Source organism: Diabrotica undecimpunctata, chromosome 2 (genome assembly GCF_040954645.1).
Source record: "Diabrotica undecimpunctata isolate CICGRU chromosome 2, icDiaUnde3, whole genome shotgun sequence".
NCBI lineage: Eukaryota > Metazoa > Arthropoda > Insecta > Coleoptera > Chrysomelidae > Diabrotica > Diabrotica undecimpunctata.
In genome coordinates this window covers 67,828,486-67,855,956 of record NC_092804.1, presented here as the reverse complement: position 1 = coordinate 67,855,956, position 27,471 = coordinate 67,828,486, and the positions used below count along the sequence as shown (strand labels likewise).

The 27,471-nt window shown below is 32.5% G+C and overlaps 1 protein-coding gene across 2 annotated transcripts in view; it reads left to right on the top strand.

The window, feature by feature from the left end:
• Positions 1 to 27,471, top strand: part of ana3 (rotatin homolog anastral spindle 3) — a 131,025-nt gene that overhangs the window by 42,880 nt on the left and 60,674 nt on the right. Inside the window, exons 13-22 of one of the 2 annotated variants that reach the window (XM_072523063.1) lie at positions 3,763 to 3,966; positions 7,862 to 8,135; positions 12,323 to 12,513; positions 13,697 to 13,960; positions 15,803 to 16,053; positions 17,958 to 18,114; positions 18,165 to 18,340; positions 20,525 to 20,645; positions 20,695 to 20,893; positions 25,415 to 25,611. In XM_072523063.1, coding sequence (XP_072379164.1) covers positions 3,763 to 3,966; positions 7,862 to 8,135; positions 12,323 to 12,513; positions 13,697 to 13,960; positions 15,803 to 16,053; positions 17,958 to 18,114; positions 18,165 to 18,340; positions 20,525 to 20,645; positions 20,695 to 20,893; positions 25,415 to 25,611 — 2,034 coding nt within the window. The remainder of the gene's footprint in view (positions 1 to 3,762; positions 3,967 to 7,861; positions 8,136 to 12,322; positions 12,514 to 13,696; positions 13,961 to 15,802; positions 16,054 to 17,957; positions 18,115 to 18,164; positions 18,341 to 20,524; positions 20,646 to 20,694; positions 20,894 to 25,414; positions 25,612 to 27,471) is intronic. The other variant, XM_072523064.1, reaches the window with a different exon arrangement.

Below are 27,471 nucleotides of genomic sequence, written 5' to 3'. Positions count from 1 at the left end.
CGTTTGGTATCCCGTCTTTACCTGCTGTTCCCAATTCCGCAACCATGAACTAGACGTACTACTTGTATTATTTCGTCCATTATTATATTAAATACCCGTCATCATCATCAGTTGGCGCTACAGCCCTTCGTGAGCCTTGGCCTGCTTCAAAACATTCTTCCATCCTTCCCTATCAAGTGTCTGTCTTCGCCAGCCCCTCACTCCAATCTCCCTCAGATCTTCCTGTACATCGTCCAGATATCCGAGTTTAGGTCGCCCCCTTCTTCTTCTTCCGACCGGCCTGTTTAGCATAGTTATTTTAGTGGGATCACTCTCATCCATCCGCATAACGTGGCCCACCCACCTTAGGCAGTTTATTTTGATGGTCTTCACAATATCTGCATCACCAAAAAGTCTATAGAGTTCAAAGTTATATCGCCTTCTCCACAGACCCTGTTCGTTTACTCGGCCATATATGGTCCTCAATACTTTTCTTTCAAAGACTCGCAGTAATTCTTCATCTCGGGTCATCATTGCCCATGTTTCCGATCCGTATGTGAGCACTGGGCGTATTATTGTTTTATAAAGTTTGCACTTTGTTGCTATTGACATACTTCTCGCTCTTAGTTGAGGGCCCAGGCCAAAATAACAGCGGTTAGCCACGCATATTCTTTTTTTTATCTCGTTGGATGTGTTATTTTTGTAGTCTACCAGTGATCCTAAGTAGCAGAATTCTTCTACCGTTTCTATCGTTTCGTGTTGCACCTCTAAGTCCGATGTTTTCTGCGGCATTTTTGATTCGTGAGAAAGCCTCCACTGCTTCATTTTGGGTTCTTCCAATTATGACGATATCATCAGCGTATGCCATTATTTGTATACTACGGGTATATATCGTACCTTTTAAGTTTATTCCCGAATCTCTCATAACTTTTTCTAACGCTAGGTTGAACAGCGTGCATGATAGCGCATCTCCCTGGCGCAGTCCTCTGTTGGTTTTAAATGGTTTTGAAACATCCCCTTGTACGCGCACTTTACATTGGACTTTCATCATTGTCATTTTAATTAATTCTACCAATCCTTTTGGTATTCCTAATTCGATCATCGCCGAATATAATTGGGACCTGTCAATAGTATCGTACGCTGCCTTAAAGTCTACGAAGATGTAATGGCAGTCTATGTCGTACTCCGTCGTTTTTTCTAATATTTGTCTGATGGATGATATGTGATCAATGGTAGATTTATTTTTCAAGAAATTTTTTCATTAAATACCAGTGGGCTTAACAAATAACTTGCTGACTAGTATAGGCTGTGTTAGTCTTCCATTTGTCTTTGTCTGCATTCAGGATAAGGTTTAAATTTAAAAAGAACTTTTAGAAACCATAGACTTATGATATTCGCAGAGAAAGCTAATTATTTGATGTTACAAGATCACCGTCGAATTTGCTAAGTTAAGATCTTTAGACAGGAGGACTATTTTCTGTGTGTGTGTGTCTATTGATTAAAGCATATATTGATTGGCACTTGTATTAACTTGGTTTTTATATTATATTTTAATAAGTAGGAAATCTCATATACCTGTATATATATATATATATATATATATATATATATATATATAAATATATATATATATATATATGTATATATATATATATATACATATATATATATATATATATATATATATGTATATATATATACATATATATATATATATATATATATATATATATTTATATATATATATATATATATTTAAGAAAAAAGAAGTACTTGTGACTCGTTTGGAACAAATATATAACTGTTTTGGATGGGTTGGAGTCAATAATAGGGCTATTGGTTAACTATTTTTTTAATCTCGAGCTTTCAATTGTGTTTACAATTATTATCAAGAGCTAAAAAAGACAAAATACATACAAGGTTGAACTAAAAAGAAAAAACAATTTTTGTTAACTTACCAAATAAAAATTAGTTTGGTAAGTAAAAAATCACTGCTTACATGTTCAAAATATTTTATATAAAAATGTTTTGATCTAACAAATGTTTCTCCGAAAATTTCTATAATTTTGAAAACATTTTTTTTAATATAAAAATAATTGAATTTATAAATAAGTTCAAATAGCAACCAATTACAAATAGCCTCAATGTCATAAATGCCAACATAAAATTTTTATTCTTGACAATTATATTGCCAAAAGTAAAACTTCGTTTAAACATTCTTTTTTGTTTAGTAACAAAAAGAAGAAGATTTATTCACCCTTGACAGATGTCTGAAAGAATGTGACAGATATATGGAGAATTGAATATGACATTTTACAATTTTTGGCAGAACATGTAATCGATAAAGACCATATTATGGATTTTGATAACATTAAAATTTTATGTAGTGAAAGTAATAAATTTAAAAGGACTTTTTTGGAAATGGTTTGTATTAGCAAAAATGATAAGAGTTTAAACAAAAGATCTGAGATTCAAAATTTATAATTATATTCTTTCTTTATGATTTATATATAAAAATTGTAAAATGTCATATTCAATTCTCCATATATCTGTCACATTCTTTCAGACATCTGTCAAGGGTGAATAAATCTTCTTCTTTTTGTTACTAAACAAAAAAGAATGTTTAAACGAAGTTTTACTTTTGGCAATATAATTGTCAAGAATAAAAATTTTATGTTGGCATTTATGACATTGAGGCTATTTGTAATTGGTTGCTATTTGAACTTATTTATAAATTCAATTATTTTTATATTAAAAAAAATGTTTTCAAAATTATAGAAATTTTCGGAGAAACATTTGTTAGATCAAAACATTTTTATATAAAATATTTTGAACATGTAAGCAGTGATTTTTTACTTACCAAACTAATTTTTATTTGGTAAGTTAACAAAAATTGTTTTTTCTTTTTAGTTCAACCTTGTATGTATTTTGTCTTTTTTAGCTCTTGATAATAATTGTAAACACAATTGAAAGCTCGAGATTAAAAAAATAGTTAACCAATAGCCCTATTATTGACTCCAACCCATCCAAAACAGTTATATATATATATTTATATATATATATATATATATATATATATATATATATATATATATATATATATGTATATATATATATATATACATATATATATATATATATATATATATATATATATATATAATATGTTCCGAAAGATTTCTGCGATTAGTACAATTAAACCTAGGTAGCTAAGATTAATACTGCTGGTATTAATATTACTGCCAGTAATTCATTGATTAGTGATCAGTGTAGTAGTGGCTTGAGACTCGGGAGACTGAGACCTCGGAAGCCCTAATGAAGACATCAAAGAGCATATCAAAAGCTCGGCGCAATGATAATCGACGAGGTTCAACCCAGAAGATTGTTGAGTGTAATATTAATTCTTGTAATAGTATTAATCTTAGTTCTGCTAATTAAATTACTACTCTATTAAATTAAATATTACAACAGACCGACAAACCCAAGAAATAAAAAAGTTTCTATTTAAATATTCACGGTCAGGATATAACAAACTTAATTTTAATTTTATACTGAATTCAATATAAAGCATTAAAACGACTGTAGAAGAAAAACAATAAATGCTCCAATTATTTTAATAATTCAAAAACTAGTTTCACTATGTCTTTCTACGACAACGCACGGCAGATAAATACCTAAATGTTTTCAGTAATGTCGGATTTCATAATTTGTTAGTAGATTGTCATCCCTAAATGAGCGAGTCAGGTTCATGAAATTTTGTTTATATATAATTTTTATTTGCAGGTCTCCTTTTGTTTTTTACTGAGGAACGCTTCAAACAAGATGCTATTATAGTTCTTTTCTTGTTAGTTTTTAAAGATTTTATTAGGGGAAGCCCGTCAAGAGCTAATTTTAGTCTTCCTGAAATTTTAATTAGCAAAATCAACCTTCCATTTACTTGCCATTCTCATTGGACAATTAGTGAATATACAAAAAACAGTTTACGAGGTAAGTACCAACCAGTAAAAGAGTCAATTATCAAAAGTATTGTGTTGTTCATGGTGTCAATCATGCAAAATTAATTTGAAAAACTTACTAAAATGGGAACGCCGGCGCCGTAGAAATATATATACAATCTCGTGAGTCAAGGAAGGATATACTCGTAAATAAAATTTAACATAGTAATTTAAATGTCATGTGTTCAAATTATCTAACAGATAGAGCATATTTTACATCGGTAACAGCGTTACGGTACGTCTAGGACTATTCAATTCCGCTATTAACTTAACAACCATTTTGAATAAATGTTATATTGTATCTAAGAGTCTTTTATCATCAAAAGTTACTGTTATCTTTTTTTTATGAACAAAGTACTATTGCAGGTCGTACGAAAATTAGTCAAATAACACAATTCGCAAAATTTGGCATAATATTCCTGCCTCTAAAGATTGCTTATGTGATAGCATCGTAAGGATTGTACTTGAGAAACATGTAGAATGTTCAGTGATGTATGTCAGTGATGAAATGAATGACCTTTGGTTCAATGTTGGCTTGGTTCGATTATATTTTGAATATTATTTGATATCATTAGCAATATTGTTATTACTGGAAATTGATTTCGTCAAGATTAACATTTTTCACCTCCAAAATTGCACGTTCAGTGAGCCAATTGGATGGTGCTATTTAAAAAGCAGTTACAGTACTGTGCGAATTAATGGAATCATAGGTTTTTAATGAAAAAACAGTTTATTTAGAAAAAAAATATATTTTGACAAAACTATAAAGGTGAACTTACATCATCAATTACTGATTGTACTCGTTTTGGCATAGATTCTACTAGCGTCTGACAGTTCCCAGATATCCTTTCATCTCGAAACCAAAACTGAATGAGCACTTCTATCATTTTTAGTTTTGTAGTACAGTCGATTCTGCGCAGTCTAGCTTTGCAAATGGCCGATAAATTTTCAATGGGGTTGAGGTCTGGCGAATTACCGGGCCATTCTAAATCATTAATCTTATTTTTGAAAAATTCCATCACTTACTTTGACTTTTGAGAGGGAGCAGAGTCCTGCTGAAAAATCGCTCCTACTTGCTTCTGACATTTTTGGAGTTTTCTGTCCAAATCCTGTTTCAACATGGATTTGTATTTTTGGCTGTTCATCATATCTTCGATTGGTACCAACGATCCAATCCCCATGTATGAAAAACGTTCTCAAATGATTTTTTTGACTGAATGTTTTACGATTTGATCAATATGAGATGGTGTAAGGTTTTCATTGTTAGACTTCCTGACGAATTTCGACCACTGTCCCTGAACTATAAAGTAGGTTTAACTGTAAATAGGACTTTTTTCCAGTCGTCTACATACAGTCCAATTAGAGTATTTTTTGGCCCACAATAGACTTTGTTTCTTCATTCGTTCAGTTAGAAGCTGTTTTTTCTGTGGATGCATTCCCCTTCTACCATTTTATAAAAGTCTTTTCCGAACAGTTGAGTCATGAATCACTACATCTGAGGCTGCTAGATCTTGTTGGAGCATGTCCCAAAACACCCTCAAATAAAAGGCAGAGAAATATAAGGTTGTTTTCAATGCTTGATCAGTTGTAAATGTGTGGACAGTGTTGCCGACTGTGAATATTGAAAAATGTCACAATGATTCCATTAATTCGCACAATACCGTAAACAACAAAACATTAAAAATTGAGTTATCCTAATTGCATGGTAGATTATATTGTTATTTAAATTATTGTGTTATTTAAATTATGCAAAAATGATTTAAGCTACATCAGTATTTAAAAGAGTGATATAGTTGCAATTTTAACCCACAATATCTGAATATTCAACTTGCAATTACGCAAAAAACGTTTAACCATCAATTCAAGCTAAAAACCACTCAACTATTGAGTGACAACAGTCAACTATTTTAACTTTATTTTGCAATAAACACTCGATTCTGGATCATCTCATATTACCAACCAATAACAAACAGCAGATTAGAGAATTGTCGTTATCCTCTATTATTTGGTTAATAGTTCTTATAATATTAAACTTATATATTCTAATAATAAAAAGGTAAGTCGACATTTTATTTACTGTACTTTAAAGTTAACATGAAACTGGGAGAGAAATCCAAGAGGTTTGATCCTGTTCAAGGAAGTACATAAAATATCATATTAATTCAGCTGTTAAAAACTTGGTGCTGTTGTCAGACTGTTGTGGTGGCCAAAACCGCAGTATTAAACTAGTACTTTTAATGATGCACACATTGCATAACCATCTATCTCTCGATTGTATCACTTGACGACTCTTACTACCACGACATACCTTTCTTCCCAATTATTTAGAATTTGGGGATGTTTAGCGCTCTTTAAAGATCCAACAGCGCTTATACACGGATGTAGACTACATTAATGTTATAAAAGACTGTAAGAGAAAAAACAAATTTGTTGTTTACACAATAGAAAGAGGAGAAATAGTTTTAATTGACAAACTTTTGGAATCACATACAGGAAAATTGTATCAGGGAATTAGAAAGTAAATTGGCTCAAGACTCATGAAATCAAAGTTTTAAATAGTGAGTCTTTCTTGCTCTACGTGAAACCAGACACTTTAATTGTAATTATAATTATACTCCGAATTTTGCGTACTGTTATTAATAATATATAAAATAACACATAGCACAATGAAAACAAAAACGAAGTAATAATAAGAATCTTTCTTAACACACACGTTGTTTGTGTCTTAAATTTGTGGAACACGCGGTATAAATTATAACATCGAAGAAAAATTAAAAAAAAACAGCGCCACTTATTAAATTATAAAAAACTGAAAAAAAAAAACAATAAGTCATCTATTATCTTTTAAGTGGACCAAACAACACCCTTTTTTAAAATTTAATTGGAATCGGTTCATTGGTTTCGGAGATTAGCGTAAACGAAAAAGCAGGCCTAATAAGGGACGATAAAGCATACACTAGACCTAGACATTGTCGCCGAACTATTTCAAGAAATTGTCATGTCAGCGTTTAAAGATAATTGTCTGAAGATAATGAAGAATTCAAACAGGAAAGTACCGTGGTGGAATGATAACGAAAAGACGAAAATTTAATTTCGCCAAAAATCAGGTAAGTGGCACGATTTTCACGAAGCTCTTACTAAATTTAATAAGTAACTGAGAGTGGTAAAAAGATAATTTTGTAGAAGGTATTGCGAGACGATAGAACAGACTGCAGAAATATGAAGGGTCGATACAGTTCTCTCAAAGGAGCATCAGATAAGTATTCCCCTCCAAAATGAGTGAGCGTAATACGCTTAGGATGGTGAAGAACTTTTCAGGATGCACTTTCTTGAGACTAAAACAAAACTGATAACACTAGTCACGGGACAGCAGACTGGACTGGATACCATGACTTATGGTTCTATTGGAAATTGGCGTGTTGCAAAAGTAGTGGTAAACCAGAACAGAATCAAATGAACTATAAACTCACTTGAGCCATATTTTGCCCTTCTACAAAAGGGAAATGATTTTCTGAACAAAAAATTATGTATGATACTACATGTTAGCTTAGGACAGGGTACATACAAAAGAAATGTAGCTACGTCTTAGTTCTTTTACTAGATAATCGATAACCAGATCATGGACAGGTATTTTCTAGTCAATGCTAGTTGTTAGTTTTGTAATCCTGTTATCCGTTTTTGTTTATTTTGAGATGATTGATAATCAAATTAAAAACTAGATTAAAAACAGTTTGGATTGAATTCATTTGACTGGTAACAATAATAATTTAAAATTATTTTTGAATTAGTATTGATAATGCACTTTCTAATAAGATCTAATTTTGGAATCCAAATGGAATGTGTAGCTTTGTTAATATTTTATTTCATCAACTAATATGTATTTACAGATTATATTACCTCCGATAGATGGTGCCTAAGTTCTATACAAATCCAATGGAACGCCGAAATTTTTGGAGGTTTTGACAAACTTATTCAGTGGGATGAAATTAATTATGAGGGCCATTCAATGTATAACTTTGTAGATATACTGAAGCTCAATGATTATGATCTACAATGTATAAAGAATTCATCTATTGATCACTGCGTAAAACATTATTTGAAATCAATACAGAATGCCACCTCTCATGATGTTGTCTTGGAATCAATTGATAACTTAACATTGTAAGTATGCTTTTTTATTTTAGGGAAACGGAGGAAGAAAATTTATCAACTATTACTTACTTTTATTTTAAAGTGTGCAAATAAAAAAGAATCACAAAATACGTTCAGACATTTAAAGCATTCAATAATTGTAATGTCTTAAAATATTATATCAAACAGTAATGAAAGAAATTGAGACATTGGCACACTTGGATTATTACAACCAAATCAGTAACAATATATTGTAAAATTTAATGTATGTACCATCGATATAATATACTAAGGATGGAACCTATGAATAAATACTTGCGTCCAAATTGCTAGTAACAATGGCCGATCTTGTTTCCATAATGTCAGTGGTGTACGAAAGAAATTTTTCTGATACATATATATGTACAATAATTATTTATTTTCGTTCTTATTTACATTTGATAAAAGATATAATGACGTGTAACATTGTAAATTTAAAAAATTAATATTTTTATATCATAAAAACATAAAATATATACACATCAAAATAATCTAGGGGGCCAAAATAAAATTAGATTACGGAAGGATTTCAAATAATTTATTTAAAATATTTTTAATAAAAAGTTATAAACTGTGTCTGGAATATAAAATAAATATTTTCTCTTGGAATTGTCGCAATAACTCTTAAGCAAATTTAAAAAGAACTCCATAAGTCAAAAAAGGTAACAAAAAATAAATAAAAAGCTAATTTTTTGCCCCTCAACTACCAACAAACTAGTCTTTAGGTTATGTTAACATAGTATATGATCTTTACGGTTGTTGATTACTGTCCTACATCTGTAAGGCAAACTCATGATCAGATGGTCAATGTCTTTCTGCAGTATTCTGTTCCACTCCATTAAAAGGTCCTCAAACAGTTGCTGTCTTGTATTGAACGCAATATTTTTTTGTAAAATACGTGTGCCCAATATGTCCCATATGTGCTCAATTGGTTTAAATCTGGCGATTGTGCAGGCCATGGTAAAACCTTAATTTCATTATCTTCGAGGAATGTTCGCACGACCCTTGCAGTATGCGAAAGCTCATTGTCGTGCAATAATTAAAATTGGGGACCCGCTTGTTGTACAAAGACTACAACAATAGGTTCGAGAATAATATCGCGATAGTCTGTTGCATTTATAAACGGTCCCAGACAAACGAGATTGGTTCTTCCACCAAGAGTGATGCCACGCCATACCATTATACTGCCGCCATGCTGTCTATGAACCTCCTGCACGGTGGCCAATCGTCAGCATTGCCAAGTCATCTCCAAATTCTTGTCCTCTTGTATCTGGTGCAAATCCGAATCGGGACTCATGTGTGAACAACGTGGAGGCCCACTCACGTCTAACCCAATTTGCGTGTTTTCGTGCATACTTAAGTCGATGAGCGTGATTTCATCTGGATAACACAGGTACGCTCACAGGCTTCGAGCATTTAACCCTACTTAGGGTTACCTAGACCTAGAGCAGTCTAGTTCTAATGGTTTGGCCACTTACAAACACCTGATGGATCTCTTGCAGCCTCATTTGTAATTGTGATGCAGTTACAGTGCGATCTCGCAAAGCCTACAATGTAATAAAACTGTCTTCAATCTGGTTAGTTATCCTTGTACAGCCTGTATGACTTTCAGTAACATCACCAGTTTCTTGACACCTTAACCACAAACGATTAATGACACTTCTGTTCATGTGGAGGACCTCAGCAATGTCTCTTTGATTTCTGCCAGCTTGAAATATCCCGATAGCACGCCACTGCGTTTTGCGATTTAAATGATGTCGCTCTATTATTGGCAATTGCAAAAATAAATAAAAATCCACATAGACATCGAAAATCAAGTACCAATACAGAAATATTACTTGTTATCTTATAGACAAAAAACGCATATTAAAGTTTTGTTAAATTTTTTATAGCCATTCTTATCGCATTACTGTCGAAGTTGGTACAATAATCGACAAAACAACAAAAAAGATGAAAAACATAAATTTATTTTTATATTTGCAGTTTAACACTTAATTAAAGCTATTAATATAGATGTCCCCTAGATTATTTTGATGTGTATATATTTTACAGGTACGTAGTTGCTCATCGCACGCCACTGATGTGAGTGGATGCAAAATACTAAACATTTTACGAGTTTATTAAATTACCAAAAACAATACATTAAATTATTGACTTACCACATAATGTTACCGGTTTAACATTAAAATATCGGGAAATAATTAATCACCTGTCAATTTCACGTCGGACATTTTAATTAGTAATGTGACGTCAGTTCCGTCGTCTATCATCTACATGGAAAAATATTAACATGCTCCATCCTTAGTTTATTATATCTGTGGTATGCACTATGCACATACTTGATAATGAAGTTTTGCTTGACGTTTGACAAATGAAAACGAGTCCGGTAAATGGCGGAATTTATTTGCTCTGAGTCGAGAAAATGACTGTATCTAGCCCATATTTAGTACATAAACTGAAATATACCGCTCAGTGTTAATAAAATATAGAATTAGTTCGACTTGTTAACAGAGATAAATAAAATAGGAACATTTGTTTAATTTTTTTTTATATCCTGAATGATTTTAACCACGAAAGTTGATAACAATCTTCCTTTCTTAACTAAATGATTTCTTACAGAAAATATATAATAAAATACCACAAGCAGTTTCATAAATGGATGGTGTTATGCAAAAAAGAGTCAACCAACACAAGTCTGATTTTGAGATAAATAGCTTCAAAGTATATAATTTGTTGTAAATCACGTGTTTTATTATAAGTATACCTATGATATACCATTATATCAATAAAATTAGGAATTACTTTTCAACACCAAAAAAATACCAATTATTTCTGTGTAAAAAAAATAAAATGTTGGATAAATCTTTTTTGCTTTTTATGTTATACAAGAAAGTAAGTTTTTTTTTAAATACAGCAACCCACATACTAATTATTATAATAATTTTAATGCTGTTCCATCAAGTCCACATTTTCTACTCCAAAACCATCAACATTATTAATAAAGTTCAGCTGTTTTTAAGAAATTATAAAATGGTTTTAGATCTTGTGGAACTAGCTTTAATATTTCTTTGATATCCTTAATTTTTTCTTTGGCTAGTGGTTTACCTGTTTGCCATAACTGTTGATCCTACTTCATTTCTTTGAACGATTTCTGCTGTCAACCTTTTTTTCTACATCTACTATCTATACGTTTTCTTCTGTTCTGTCTGGTTTCATGTAGAGCAAGAAAGACTCACTCTTTAAAGCTTTGATTTCATGAGTCCTGAGCCAATTTACTTTCTCTTTCGCTGAGTCAAATTTCCTGTCTGTAATATATTCCAATAGTTTGTCAAAACCAATTCTCCACTTTCTATTTTGTTAACAACAAATTTTTTTTCTCCTACATTCTTTCATAACATTAATGTTGTCTACATTCGTGTATAAGCTCTGTTGGATTTTTAGAGAGCGCTCAACATCCCCAAATTCTAAATCATTGGGCAGAAAGGTATGGTAGTAAGAATCGTCAAGTGATAAAATCGAGAGATAGATGGTTATGCAATGTGTGCATCATTAAAAGTACAAGATTAATACCGCGATTTTGACCACCACAACAGTCTGACTACAGAACCAAGTTTTTAACAGGTGGATAAATATGATCTTTTATGTACTTCCTTCAACAGGATCCCACCTTTTGCGTTCCTAGCCCAGCCTTATGTTCTCTTTAAAGTACAGTAAATAAAAATTTTTACTATCTTCCATGTGGTTTAGGATATTTTTAATATATCAAGTTTAATATTATAAAACTATTAACCAAATAATAGAAGATAACGACGATTCACTAATCTGCCGTTCAACTGTTATGGCGCCAATGTGGGTTGATACAGGATTGAGTGTTTATTGTAAAATAAACTTGAAATAGCTGTATATACAACTGTAAATACAAGTTGAATATTCAGAGGTTGTGAGTTAAAATTTTGACATCACTCTTTCATATACTGATGTTTTTGCATAATTTAAATCTTCCATGTGATTAGGATAACTCAATTTTTAGTGTTTTGTAGTTTAACTGCTTTTGCATAACACCATTAAAATCTGAATAAAACAGTCATGTGAGTTTATGACTTCGATGAAATTCATAAAAACGTGAATGTATTGAATAGTGATTTATCAAAATGTTTTATGTATTTCATTCATTTTAGATATGTATGCCTTCATCAACTTGCATGCGAATTTAACGAAAATTACAACAAAGAAACATTCAAGAAGCATCAATGGGAAAACACTTTTGTGAGATTTTTAAAGGTTCTTCCATCCAGCGAACATGACACCATTGTATTAAAGAAGATTTTCCAATTCTTATGTATTCTTATACCTTACTATTCATCATCAGGTATGTATACAAGTAATACACGGCTATATTTATATCAAATATAATGTAAAGATTTTTCCAGGAATTACCTCAAGAAAAGCCGTTGCTTGGGACATAAGTCAAAATTTATCAAACCAAACTCAATATTTTATAATTTGTCATCGTCATCACGTATCCTAGTTATTTCAGTTTTCTTTATTTGTAATTCTAGTAGTCCAAGATCTTTTTAATAGTCTTCTGTGTAACCAGAGTTCGAAAGCCACGATTCTTTTTAAGTTCCATTTTTTAATGTTCATGACTGTTATTTTCAAACAGAGATTTCTGCACGTTAGGAGTGGCTTTATTCGTATAAATGCTGATCTGTCAATCACTATTCGTAGAGTATATTCAAGTACTGATATTTTGCTATTTGTTCCATGATGTCACCATTTATTTCAATATTTGTTTCATATTTTGTGGTCTTTTTGTAATAGGCATATTATAAAATGCAGAGTCTAACTCCAACAAAGCACAAGTGTAGGTCCACATTTACATTGACATCGTTGAACTAGTATGTGTATGGCAAATAAACCTCCTCGAGTACTCATTCTTTTATGTTCACTCTCTATCACTTTAAAATATATTATCCTCTTTTAATAGTTTTAACTGTTTTACAAGTATTTCGTCTAATTCAGTTTTTGATAGCATATTTGATTTCATCTATCGTGACCTTCTATCTCTCTGAAGGCTGTTATTTTTGTACCTTCTGTATTTCACCTCTTTCGTAATGGATTAAAGTTCCTAACGTACCCCGTTGTTGTTCTCTCTGTCTCCTTGTTGATTTTTTTACTCATTTCATTTTAGTCATGTTATTTTCTGTTATGTTTCCTGTATGTAATGTAACACAATATTGTATGCTCTTATGGTTGGTACGTATAGACAAAATTTAATGCATTTTGTGGTAATTCGAGATATATTTACCATTTATTTATGTATTTTTTCAAAATGTGTAGTTGTAAAAACGTTGTAAAACAATTATTCTTATAAAAAACAGAAATCAATTTATTTAAAAAAGAATTTTTAAATCGTTAATTACAAAAGATGATTTATTGAAAACAGTACGTCTGCGACCGGTAAATACACTGAGATGCTTTTATCCCAAAATTTCTCTAATATGTGAAATAAGATAAATGATACATTAATTATAATAGTTGATTAATTCTAGATTCTACCTCGTGGATAACGAATTTCTTAAAGAAATCTACTCAATGCATATTTGACATACTAAATATTGATAATACTTCCGATGATGATCTCAAAATTGTGGCTCAAGAACTGTTAAAAGTTATAACATTATGTGTCAAACAAGAACAGGATTATTTAGATTACTATATTCCAATGAAAGATAGTCAACGTAGTTGGTTACACATTATTAAAATTATTGCAGAAAACTTGAAGAACAGTGGAAAACAACATTTCTATAATCTAGGTAAGTAACAGATATGTGTTTCATATCTACAATATTTTCGAAAAAATGAACGCTATTTTGTTAATTTTAAAAGATCATTTAAAAAACATGAACAAGTCAAGTGTCGTTCTGATCGCCAAGTCGCCTAGGCGGGCGTAGCGCATCCACTTCACACAGAAATCTCTAGTTTTCAAACTCCGGTCAGAAAAGGTGTAACTTGGTGTGTAGTATAAAATCCAAATGAATCTGCAACATAAACTAGAATACGCTGATGTATCGGATTAACTTATGGATGAACAGGACGGCAAGAGATGGGACCTTGTGTCTCGGTGTTACTCGTTTCATTGATCCCTACCAGAGTGGAATGCATCAAAAGATGTAGGACCCTCACATATAGAGATAACAATCCAAGTAGCCTTGGTTATTGATGTTATGAATGTCTACTGGAATTTTTCTTTTGAATCTACTGCAACAAGTACGCGTATGACATTCGAGCAGTCAACACGTGATTGTCAGTGCCTTTTAATTTTTTCCATAGTGTGGTTAAAATACATTATTAAAGTTCCGATTAATTTTACATATTTTACATACTCATTTTTACATACTTATTTTACATACTCATTAAACACCAGTGAATAGTTTTTGTGAGTTATTAACAATGAATCCCGAAGAAGAGGGACACAATAAAATGAAACAGAGTTTTATCACCGAAAACATCGATCCTAACAACAGTGGTAAAAACAACAGATAAAAATACCAGTTGTAAAAAAGTGAGGTCTTTAATTTGCAAAAATCTCATATTTATTCTGAGTTTATATGTTTTTATTGAAGAGGTAAATTATCAAAACATTAGCAATTTACATCCTATATCAGTTAGTCACATTGTTCATAAAAAATTTGTGCATTCAAAATATTTAAAAAAAAGACAGGGTAGGTAAAAATAGAATTAGGGTACAATTAAAATCCATCAGAGATGCTAATAAACTAACGGTCTCATGTCCGGGAGAACCGTATATTTTCAAGGTGACGCAATGTTTTCAGTGTTTTAAATACGGCCATGTAGCTAAACAAAACCGTACCGTAACACCACGTTGTATAAACTGTGGTACAGAAAGGGAATAGTCTCATTCAGTCGCGAACCACAAGATAGCTGATGTATTTATTGCAAAAATAATACTCATAAATATATTTCAAAAGACTATCCAGTTCGTATAAATTAATACGCAATAAAAAAAATGGCTGAAGTTAATTTAAGTTTTTCCAAAGCAAAACGTAATAATAATTCTTCGTATGCTAACACACTTACAACAGAATTTTCAGATGTTATCTCACTTAACAGCACAAGACTTTTCCTCCTCCTTCAACCTCGAGTTAGACCCCATCAACAACCAAAACCATTTTTGTCACAACCTAATTGACCAAATTCTGTCCCCTAGGCATGATTTAACAGATCAACGTTCACACGTTTCCTTATAGATTTGGCCCTGAAAAATCAATTGCTTTTCAACCTAGAGAACAGTCTATCTAAATTAAATTATCTTATGATTATGATTATGATTTTATAAAATCTTTTTTTTTTGCAATTTTTATAAAAGTAATTAATGAAGTTTTCTATTTGATGACCTTTTAAAAATTTATATTAATTTTATAAAATATATTGCTGCTACTCATGATGAGCAAATATATGATGAAGAATATTGATTTAATTAATATTATGCAGTGGAATGCCCGCTCTGAAGAAAAAAAAAAGAAAAATTATCATTTAACTATAATTTTGTAGTAGGGAATAACTTACATTTTACTATTGCGTGATAAGCATCGAAACCATTAAATGTTATAAACCTAAAATTATTTTTATTTTAGCTTATTTGGATTCATTACTTTCATGTTTGGTACATTTGACTGCTAATTTAGGATGGAGCGAAAATAAACCCAACTTGTGTCTCACAGGACCCCTGCCACAGTTGATTGTAGCGCTTTGTGATTTGGTTAAAGCATTTCATTCTGGCAAAGGCCCCACTGCAGCGGTTTCAGTTATGGGCTTAAGTATTACCAGGCATGTTATGCTAGTATTGAATCATTTGTTAGCTGAAGTAAAAAGCTCAAAGATTAAGGTAAATTAATATAAACATGTTGTTTTATTAAAAATTTAAATTGCTTCTTACTGGAGTAATGTCGGTTCGTTGGTTCTTCCAACTGACTTGAATAACTTCAAGGCATAAATATCAATTTCAAATTGAGATAATTAACAAAAATTCGTTATAAACAAAGAAGTTGTCACATCATCATCATTGGTGCTACAGCCCTATAAAAGAGCCTCGACCTTCCCGAGTCTATTACGTCAGTCAGTTCTATCCATTGCCAACTGTTGCCAGTTTGCTGCGCCTATTTGTCTACCATCCTCATCTACATCATCCCTCCATCTGAGTTTTGGTCTACCCCTTTTTCTACTTCCCACAGGTTGTGACATAAGGATTCTTCTAGGAGGGTTGTTCTGCTGTGATCTTGTCAGATGTCCTGCCCATCTTAGTCTTCCTATTTTTATAAAGGATACTGCGTCTTTACCACCAAATATATGTTTATATCTGTGATATATCACGTAGTTGTACCTCCTTCTCCAAACACCATTTTCACAGATGCCACCAAATATTCTTCTCAGGATCCTTCGTTCAAATATAAGCAGGAGATTTTCATCTGCCTTGGAAATGGTCCATGCCTCCGACCCATATGTCAACAGTGGTTGTATAAGGGTTTTGTATATGGTTATTTTTGTTTTTTGGCTTAAGTTTCTGCTTCTCACATGTCTACTCAGTCCAAAATAGCATTTGTTTGCTAGGATTATTCTTCGCTTGATTTCTTCCGTCATGACGTTCTCCTTGGTGATCAGGGAGCCTAAGTATGTGAATTTGTCCACCACTTCAAAGGTAGAATTATCAACCGTGAATTGGTAGACGATGTTTCTGGCTCTATTGTTGGGTGTTGATGCCATTATCTTTTTTATTTTCATTTACTTGCAGGCCCATATTTTTTGAGGCGTGTGACAAGGTGGTATACATTTCTTCTAGCTTGCGTGTTGTGCGGGCAACTAGATCAACATCATCTGCATATGCCAAAATTTGGGATGATTTATTACTCTGCTGTCTATTTGGGCATCCCTGACCGCCTTTTCCAAAGCTATGTTGAAAAGGAAACACGCCAGCGCATCTCCTTGTCGCAGCCCAACATGCGTTTCAAATGCCTGTGATTGTTCGCCCTGTATTTGGACTTTGCAAACAACTTTACGCATTGTAGCCTTAACCAATCTTATCAGTTTATCGGGGATGTTGAATTCATCCATGGCTTCATACAATTTATTTCTTAGGACACTATCATAGGCCGATTTAAAATCTACGAAAAGATGGTATGTGTCGATATTAAATTCATTGGTTTTTTCCAGTATTTGCCTTAGCACAAAGATCTGGTCTGTTGTTGATCGACCAGGCCTAAAACCACTTTAATATTCGCCAAGAAGCTCCTCTGAATATTCACTCAGGCGACCATATAAAATACTCGAAAATATTTTGTATGCTGTATTAAAGAGGGTTATTCCCCTATAGTTTCTACATTCTAATTCATCGCTCTTTTTGTGTAGCGGGCAAACGATCCCAATACACCACTCTTCTGGGCTTTGTTCCTCATTCCAGGCTCTCAGTATGATTTTATATATATGATTAGTCAGAGTAGCACCTCCACATTTAATAAGTTCCGCGGGTATACCATCACTTCCAAGAAGTTGTCACAACACTATTAAAAATTGGAAATACCCGCTATCATTCACCGATCTTCGTCATACTGCTGTTTTTATTTGCTATTTACTTGAGTCGGCGGAGATGCGGCTTAATTTCATAGTTTTAGTTTTTGTGCATAGAAAAGGGACGTAATATAAAAAAATTTTTGGGGAATGTCACATGTGCAAAGACCTTACCATATATCGCTTAATATCATATATACAGTAGTACATAAATTTAATTAATTTTAGGGATGGGAAACATATTTTTTTGACAATATCGAAGATATTCCTCTGTACAGTTTTATTGCTCTTTGGGCCAGTAGAGATGTCATATTAAGAGCAGCTTCCCTACAACTATTTGCTGGTTTTACATCGTCACCCAGAGCTGTAATCGAAATAGTTCATGGTAATAATTTAAAAAATCGTAATAAACCTTTTCTAAATATATTTTTTCAGGATTCGGTAGCGACACTAGTTCTATTTGGGATTTATCGTTAAGAGTACTTATGGACTATACCGAAGCCAATACAGTTAGGGAAAATGCTGCTGAAATACTTGCAAATCTTACGTCACATTGTGCTCCATTGGGCTCCGAAAAAGCATGCGATAACACTAATTTTGTTCTAAAAAAGGTAGCGTTTTGTTTAAGTATGTACTTTAAAATATATTTAATATTTCAAACAATCTATATACACTGAATAAAATAATCCTACAAATGTTTGCCCTTGAAAAACAATAAAAGCTGATTCTTTTGTAATAAAATACTTGACGAAGAAATACGAAACTAATAGGACCAGTTGAATAAAAAAAATGATATAATGGGTGTTTTTTTAGAGGTATTGAAATGTAAGTTGGCAACATTTTTTTAACTGGCGGCCATTTTGACAGCTGCCAAAAAATTTGTGTTTAGTTTGACTTGGCATTTCAGCATGAATAGACTGACGACTAAACAACGCTTCCAAATTGTGCAAATTTATTTTGAAAATCATGGTTCTGTTCGAAATACGTATCGGTCAATATAATCGTCCATCAGAGCCATTAATTCGAATAACCATGGAACGTTTTACACCACGTTTACTCTTGATGATAATACGCATCCACAGAGACGTCGTACAGTGCGTACAGAAGAAATTGTTGCTGATGTAGAGCGTAGCAAAGAGGAAGATCCGAATCAGTCTATCCGCCATTGTGCACAGTAGTTGGATATGTGTCCATATACTTTATGGAAGATTTTTGGGAAAGATCTTGGGTTGCGTGCTTACAAAATTCAACTGTTGCAAGAATGGAAGCTACACAAACACCTAGCAAGGCGTAGATTCTGTGAATGGGCACAAAACGAGGTTGTCCTGATTTTCATAAGCGAATTTTGTTTAGCGATGAAGCTCACTTTTGGTTGAATGGCTACGTCAACAAACAAAAACTGCCATATTTGGAGGAGCCGGAGTTTTACCTTGTTTAAGCTTATGCTTCTTCAATGGCCATATTTAGAGTGAAGATAATCCTCAAGTGTATGTTGAGACACCATTACATCCAGAAAAACTGGTTGCACTCTTGTAGCTTATGCCGATAATCTTGCACTGGTTGCGAATGCGAGTCAGAAAACGGACATGGCTAATGCGGCTAACACAGTAACACAGCCCTGCGTCGTGTTAGTAGGATGATTAGAGAAGACGATCTACAGCTATCACCTCAAAAAACTGAGTCTGGATGTCGGAAGGAGAAAAGACGGTGGAAAAGTCGTACCGAAGTCTGGAGGCGTTGGTACGAATGCGAATGCTGCTCAGGGTATCTATTGCCTACAGGACGAAATTACTTGAGGCTCTATGTCATTGGAGCGGTGATACCGATCGTCGTGTTGTGCAAAGAGTGAGCGAGGTTGTATGCGAGGAGGATGGATGGAAATATAGACGAGAAAGAGAGAGAGGGAGCGATAGAGGAGTGGCAGAGAGAATGGGCGAATGATAGCGGAAAGGCAAGGTGGACAAAGGAGCTTATTCCCGATCTGAGGCCGTTGTGCGAATGTAAGTTCAGGAAACTAGACTACTTTCTGACGCAGTTTCTGACCGGACATCGTAGTTTTGACATCTATACAAATAAGATAGGCAAATCTGCCTCGGCGGCCTGTACTGTTTGTGGAGTGCCGGGCACTCCCGCTCGCATTTTTAACTACCAGAGATGGGTAAATGAGAAGGGAGACTTCGAGAGGCGAATAGGTTTTAGGCTGGATGAAAGAAACATAATGGTGAGAGGAGAGAGACAATGGAAAGAAGTACACTGTCTGATCTCTGGGGTGATGAAGAAGGAGCAGGAGAACAGAGGAAGAAATTTAACCAGGGATCTAAAATCTTGTTTTGTTTTTCTCTATAGCCAAGAACCGGTAAGTACCAAAATTAGTTTCTGACCTCTCGGAAATATTTTCGTTCTTTTGATTGCTTTTGCTAATAGGCAGTTCTTAAACAATTTGTTTTTCTGATTTATGGTGATAAGTTTGGTTATTTGTACGTCCTTAATATAATATAGTATAGAATGGAACAGTATGGAAAAATATCGGGAAAGAAATGAAAGACAGAATTTACAAAACAGTCATCAGGCCGATAATGACATAGTAGAAACACGACCTGATATCCACCCTAAATTTCTGGTGATATCGAGAAAGTATTTTTTTTCTACAGTTTTATGTGTTTGAAACTATTTGATCATAGCTATTAAAATAATAATTCATATATTTTGACATCAAAATTGGACATTTAAAATTGTTGCTGATAATAATTAAACACGCTCACTATATTGTTTGTTATATGACCATATATTTTCAGAGTTCTAGCCTCACATTAATGAATCTCATAGATGAACATGATTTTTACAACTGTTTTGAAATTATACTCAATGATCTCTTTACGACGAATATTCCATATAGAAAATTTAGGAACCTGGAAAGTAAGTTGTTTTGTCTTTATACTGCAGGTTCTAATATTTATAATTTTAGAAATTAAATTGCTCAAGAATGGTGCAGAATCCGAAAAATCTTGGACCAGTTCAAGTGATAGTGATATCAACAGTTTGGTTACGACTACACCTAGTTTAGTAAAGACAGTGTGTAATTTTTTATATAATCTTTTGGCTCTTGATGCTGTTGCAGTTAGTCAAACAGTGCAAGAAAAGGGTCTTGTGAAATTGATTTTCAGGTAATCTTATATATTTATTATTTGCATTTACATTTGTTCTTTTTAACTTCTGATATACTGCAATTATTCAGAACTTCTGTTGAATTTTGTTCCCTAATCAATCAGTATGGGCTAGATAATGTTAAAGAGACTAATGAAATGAGTTCAAGTGATTTCAATTATTGTAGACTATACACACATATCGCTTGTTGATAGTTGATATTGATTTCAAATAAATACCATTCTTATTCCGAAAAAAAAAAAGCTGTCTGAAAATGAAAATTTTTAACCAAATAATGGACTGTTATTTTTCTCTTTTATATACAAAATAAGAGAGAAGAGCAATTTAGTTTGCTAATTTTTATTGTGAAATATATTTACCTGTGTTAATATGCAAGTGTACAAGTATATTTAAAGATTCCTATTAAGTGATAATTTGCAGTGAGTAATGGATACACTGGCAACTTACTGTCTGCAATATTTCATGTGAGAATTCTAAACGTGTTTCCAAGTGAACCTTAGTAGGTATTATTGTCTTAATATCATTCTTCTTGTAGCGCTCGTGCATTTTTTGAAGCGAACTTCTATACTGGCGTTGTATTACTTTAACTTTCTCTACAGTAAAATGCTGAAGCAAGCGTCACGGAACTAGCGCCACAAGATTGCGTCGTTACGGGTAGCCTTATAGAATAGCGGTTCTTGACATCGATTTACTACTCTCGATCAATTCGTTTCTAGTCATCATATATTTACTCTAAGCAGGTTTAAATTAAAAACTGCATGAAACATAACTAACACAATATAGACATTAAATGAGAAGTAAAAAATTAAGAGAATATCTGTCACTAAAAGATTCGATTCGTAACGATTGTCAAAATTTAATAAAAGTCAGAAATGTCATCCGATTAATAACAACATTGAATCATCTGTTTAATTTTTTATAATAATTCTTGTTTTAAAATAATTTCATGTACATACAATTATTATTTTTAAATATATTATTTAGTTTATATAATAGTTAAATTTACCATCAAATGATATTTATTTATATTTTATTATTAATATTTGGTTCGAATTTTACAGATTTGCCATAAGTACACAACGTATGCTTTGTTAATGCATTAATAGGTGGCGTTAGAATCAAACATAATAATTTATTGAATTTGTTTAAAATATAAAAAATAAATAAATAATAAAATCACTTTATTTAATTTCAAATATATTATTTAAATTTTAAAAATACAGAAATCGATAGTATGGCACTCCGTGCTACTCTACAGTACCGCCTACTGTTCAAGTTTTTTTTCCATTTTGTGATATTCAGTTCCAAATTCATCTTCTTCCACCTTAGTTTTCCATAGTCAGCCTTCTCTTTGCTTACCTTCTATCGAGTCAGTGATAAGATGTTCCAATTATCTTAATATTTGATGTTTTATTCCGTCTTATTGATTGGCTCTTCTAGTTCCCTATTTCTCGTCTTTCTTGTCCTTTACTATTGTGTACTTAACCTCCCACCTTAATACTTTTCTTTGTCATATTTTCAGCATATACTGTTCTTTTTTGTACAATGTTTTATATCTATTTCTAACTATTACTCTTTTTTGAATTAATTCACTGTTATTGGGTTTTCGTGTTTTAATGTTCCAAGTGAGTTCCAAGATATTCAAACACATCTTTCGGTTTCTTCAAACTTGTATATTTTTCCTTTTTGCACTTTTTTCAATCAGATAATTTCCTTGTGTAACTACTCGATGTTTCGTGTTGATCTCTTTGCATTTGTTCTCAATGTTTTTATTGTTTATTTTAGGTCTACTCCTTGCCATTATTACTATGTATATCGTCATCAATCGCAAGGCATTGGTGGTTCCTATGATAGATAAGCACTGTTTTATTTATACCCACTTCTAGTAGAACTTTTTTCAAAATAGAGATAAGGAGAATGGATATTAATAGATTGCTTGTTGTATTCCTTCATTGACTGTATTTTTTTATATTTCGTTATTTGTTTGCAACTGATTTCCTGTACTTTGTTGAGTCAATTTTACCATTCTCCTTCAATACCCTCAATAATTTTTCTGCATATTCCCAATGCCTTCAGCGTTCTGTATAATTTATTTTTTCTTAAACAAAGGTTTCTTGAAGTTGACAAATAAAAATATCGTCTTTGATATATAATGCCAAATTTTTGTATGTCGCATTTAGCGACGTTTAACTCCAATAATTTGGCCATTTGTTCATCTTTCCATAATTTCATGTTTCCATTGCTTTATAAGTTGCATCAATCATTCGCCTTAATCGATGTTTAAACATATCAGTGTTTTATTTTTTAAATTGTTTGTTATTTATTTGGTTTCTTTTAGAAGCATTTGTCTATTTGGAAGTCTAGGTTTATTTAAAAAACTTACAATGAAGTAAAAACTTCTTTTTGTAAAATGGTATAAAATTTTATTATTAATTTTTTTTTAAATGATCCAAAATGGATTTATAATTCATTATAATGGATTTCAGAACGTTTTCGATCCTTTATCATTGACCTAGTGCCTTATTAATTATAATGTTAGTTACTCAAATTATGTAACTTAAGGGTCATCTGATTTTATCATGAGGCTAGTTCCAACTACAATATAGACGTAAGTAACAACCACATTTTAACAGTCAAAATTTTACCCTTTTCTTTTCATTTTTAAGTGGTTATACTTTTGTGCTTTTCACTGATGATCTGATAGGATTGAAAACGTTCTGAAAATTTATAAATCCATTTTGGATAATTTTTAAAAAATTAAGTAAACTTAAAGTATTACTTTATTATTATAAATATATATATATATATATATATATATATATATATATATATATATATATATATATATAATATATACACTAATGGCCAAAATTATGGAAACTTTTCAAAAATTTTAGTTTTGTTATCAGCATTCTTCTTTTTCACAAGACTTATGTTATTTATAAGTTTATTTATAATTTTATTACATCGTTTTATGCTTCTACTTAATATTTAACATCTATTTTAAGGGGGAAAATCCTCTAAAAATTTAAAAATAAATAAAACAACAGCCGTTAGCTATTAGTAGATATATTTAAAAAAAATGGTACAATGATTATTATCAACAAAATTAGTATTTGGTAGGATAACCTTTGTTTTTTAGGACAGACTCAATTCTGCGAGGCATGAAGTTGACGAGACGAGCCAAATCTTCTGGTGTAATAACTCTAAACCAGTTTTGAATAATGGCTTCTATCAGTTCTCTCTTGTTGCTTGAGGCTCAAGGCAGAACAGTAACATCATGGTTTCTCAACCATTACATGGAAGTCTTAGCCGTATGACAAGGCGCTCCATCCTGCTGGAAGATGCATTGTTGGGCATCCCCTTCGAACAAATCTCTGATAGTCGGCAGCAGTTTGGCTTGCAGTATCTCTTCCTGATATTTTTTTGCATTAATATTGCCCTCTATTACTGCTAAACGTCCAACTTCATTAGTGGTCATGCAAGTCCATACCATGACACTCACAGGATGCTTCATAGTGACCGTAGTACACTGAGGTAAAAGGTCTTTTCCCGGTCGGCGGCGAACAAACTTTACTCCGTTACTCCCAAAGATCGAGATTTTGGTTTCATCACTCCAAATTACTTTACTCCATTGTTCTTCTGTCCACCCTCTGTGTGCCAAAGCCCAATCAATGCGTTTTTGCATCTGTTTTTTGTTCAGGAACGGCTTCTTTCTAGGAATTCGTGCTCGCAATCCATTTTCACACAACTTTCTTCTGATAGTGCGGTCCGATACTTGTAATCCAGTTGATTTGACAATACCGTTAATATCTTTTGCGGATCTGCGACGATCTTCTAAAGAAAGTCGGCATATTCTACGCACATCGTAGTGACTAACTTTCTGTTTTCTGCCAGATCTTTTTGCTGATTTTGTCGTTCCACGTTTGCAAACTTTCATTACACCTGATTTTGTGGCGCCACCACCCAATTTGTTTGCTATTTCTTGATAAGTGTAACCTTCTTCTCGAAGGATAATTGCTTTGGCTCTCTTTCCTGGCGACCAGTCAACACGTTTTGGGTTTCTGGTTGCCATTTTTGTTGAATCGACGCTGATGAATTCCTCTCCGACAATTAAACAATATCACCTTAGTAACAACTACCTGATGTCACTCATAAACACTGGAAGCCGCACGAAACTGTACTAAAGGCCACCTAACCGCTTCCACTTGGGTTGTTGACTGACTAGCAAAACCCTGACGCAATACAGTATTGCCAATGTTGCCATCACAAATCTTGGATTTTCGGCGTTTCGCTTGAATCTGGTTCCATATTTATTAAATAGTGATGTTAATAAAAAAAGAGTGAGAAATACATAAAATTTTATGCAGGAATATAAAACAATAAAATAAAAATGTAATTGTAATGGTAAACTATATAAATCATGATCATGAGACGAGTCTTGCTAAAAAAACGATAATTAGAATTTTGGCCACTAGTGTATATACGTATAACCACAGGTTTGTGCTTTTATTTTTTAGAGCTTTATGTAACCCAAACATGAGTATAACGAATACCAGGGAGCTGTCTTTATATGTGGATATATTGGATATGAATGCAACAATTTGTTCTGTGCTAACACGATTAGCAAGTAACAATATCTCTTGTCTGGGAACAGTATTGCACACGAGAGATTGTTTGAATTTATTAGTCTCTCTGTTAAATCCACGACTATATCGTAAGTATGCGCTGTCATTATTTACCGTTTTGTTTTATAATTAAAAAATAGTTAATTTTAATAGTTAAAAACCCATGTTTAAATTAAAAATTTTATATAACAATGTTAACAAGTCTGATAACAGGAGTGATGAAATTGTCTGTTAATGAATTATTTTGATTTACTAAACATACCGGTAAACTCACTTATACAAAAATAGGTCACTTTTGTTCTTCCTTATAGTATCGGAGGCGATATTGTTATTGCTGTTCGGTAGGGATCTATAAAGTGAGATACACTGAGCCGAAAGTCCTCATCTCCTGTCATACTGCTCAGCCATAGGTCGACAATAATATTCCTATAATTTTGTTTAGTATTATACAGGTTATGTTTAGCAAGATATGGTTACAGTTTTTAAATTGCTGCAATTAAAGTGCAGTTTTTAAAATTCTCGTTCCAATCATCCACAAGTCAAAGAAAGGAAATGCATGAATGTGTATAATATTTTATTAACCACCAAGCTAGTAAGATTTGCAATAATTGTAAAATTAATAATATATATTAGTTAATAATATATGCGGGTAGTTATGGTCGTTCAGAAAGTACAGAACGTTTTGGCATAAAAAAATTAACACAAAACTTGATTTACAAAGTCACAGTACCCTAGACTATTTTTCAATGTCATTGCCTTTGTTGTCAGGGCATTTACTGTATCGTGAAATCAGTTTTTCGATGACGGTGTTGTCCTCTACCGCCAAACGCCTGAGCCAGGATATCACTTCATCTTTGACATCTTCGTCGTTTCCAAACTCCTTTCTACCTAAGAATTCCTTCACTTTCGGTAACAGATGATAATTGGAGGACGTGAGGTCTGGGTTGAAGGGGAAAAATTTCCCATTGTAGACGTTGAAGTTCTTGCCTATGCAGGGGGTCGAGCATTGTCGTGAATCAGAAACCTTCTTCGACAACATGCCACGTCGTTTAGTCTGTATGGTACGTTTTAGTATTTGAAGCGTTTTGCACAAGGCCTCTGAAGTTATTGTTTCATACTCTAGCTAATGAAGCGGTGCAGAATGAAGTCTTTTGCAATATTTATACAGTAAGGGATATATTTAAATCTATAAAAAATAAAATAAGGCTGAAATGTGAACAGCAAAGGGAGAATATTGTTCTCGTGCAAAATACATATTTCCAGATACACCCCACTTTACCACTCCCACCCCAATACATATTCAATTACTCGACTACCAAATTCTTATCGGCAGGTGTATTTCGCTTAAACACGAGTTATGGTCGATTTCCGTCGCATTTATTTCAGCTTATGAAGATCTTAACCATATTTTCATTGGATGCGACAAATAATTAGAAAAATCTAATAAATTAATTCAAACTCTTATTGAAATGAAATATTTGCTTCCGTTATATCACACATTTTGGCAACTGCTAATAGAAAAACCTTAGAATTGCTAGTAAATTTTATTAAAGATGTAAAAGTATAAATTAGTATAACTTCAGTGATTTATACATATATCTAAAAAAAAGTAACAAACAAGAACAAAAAAAAATATCTTTAAAAACATTCTGTGGCTGATGGACTTGTTTCCGTGTAATATCTTTCACACAAACACACACACCTTTAGTCACAAACTCTACGTGAATTAAACCCTTGCGTTTAAAAACCGAATCACACTATTTAGCGGGATTTTCAATGGGCGCCGTTATTTCAAAATGTAATATTCAAAATAGAACAAATACGCGTTACTACCAATTAACAAAACTTGGCCTACACCGATGCAACAGACAGAGGTAACAGGTGCGCGAAAATTGCGGGGGTTTCTTCTACTGGGACATTGGTGAATAATGAGATTACATCAAAGCTCA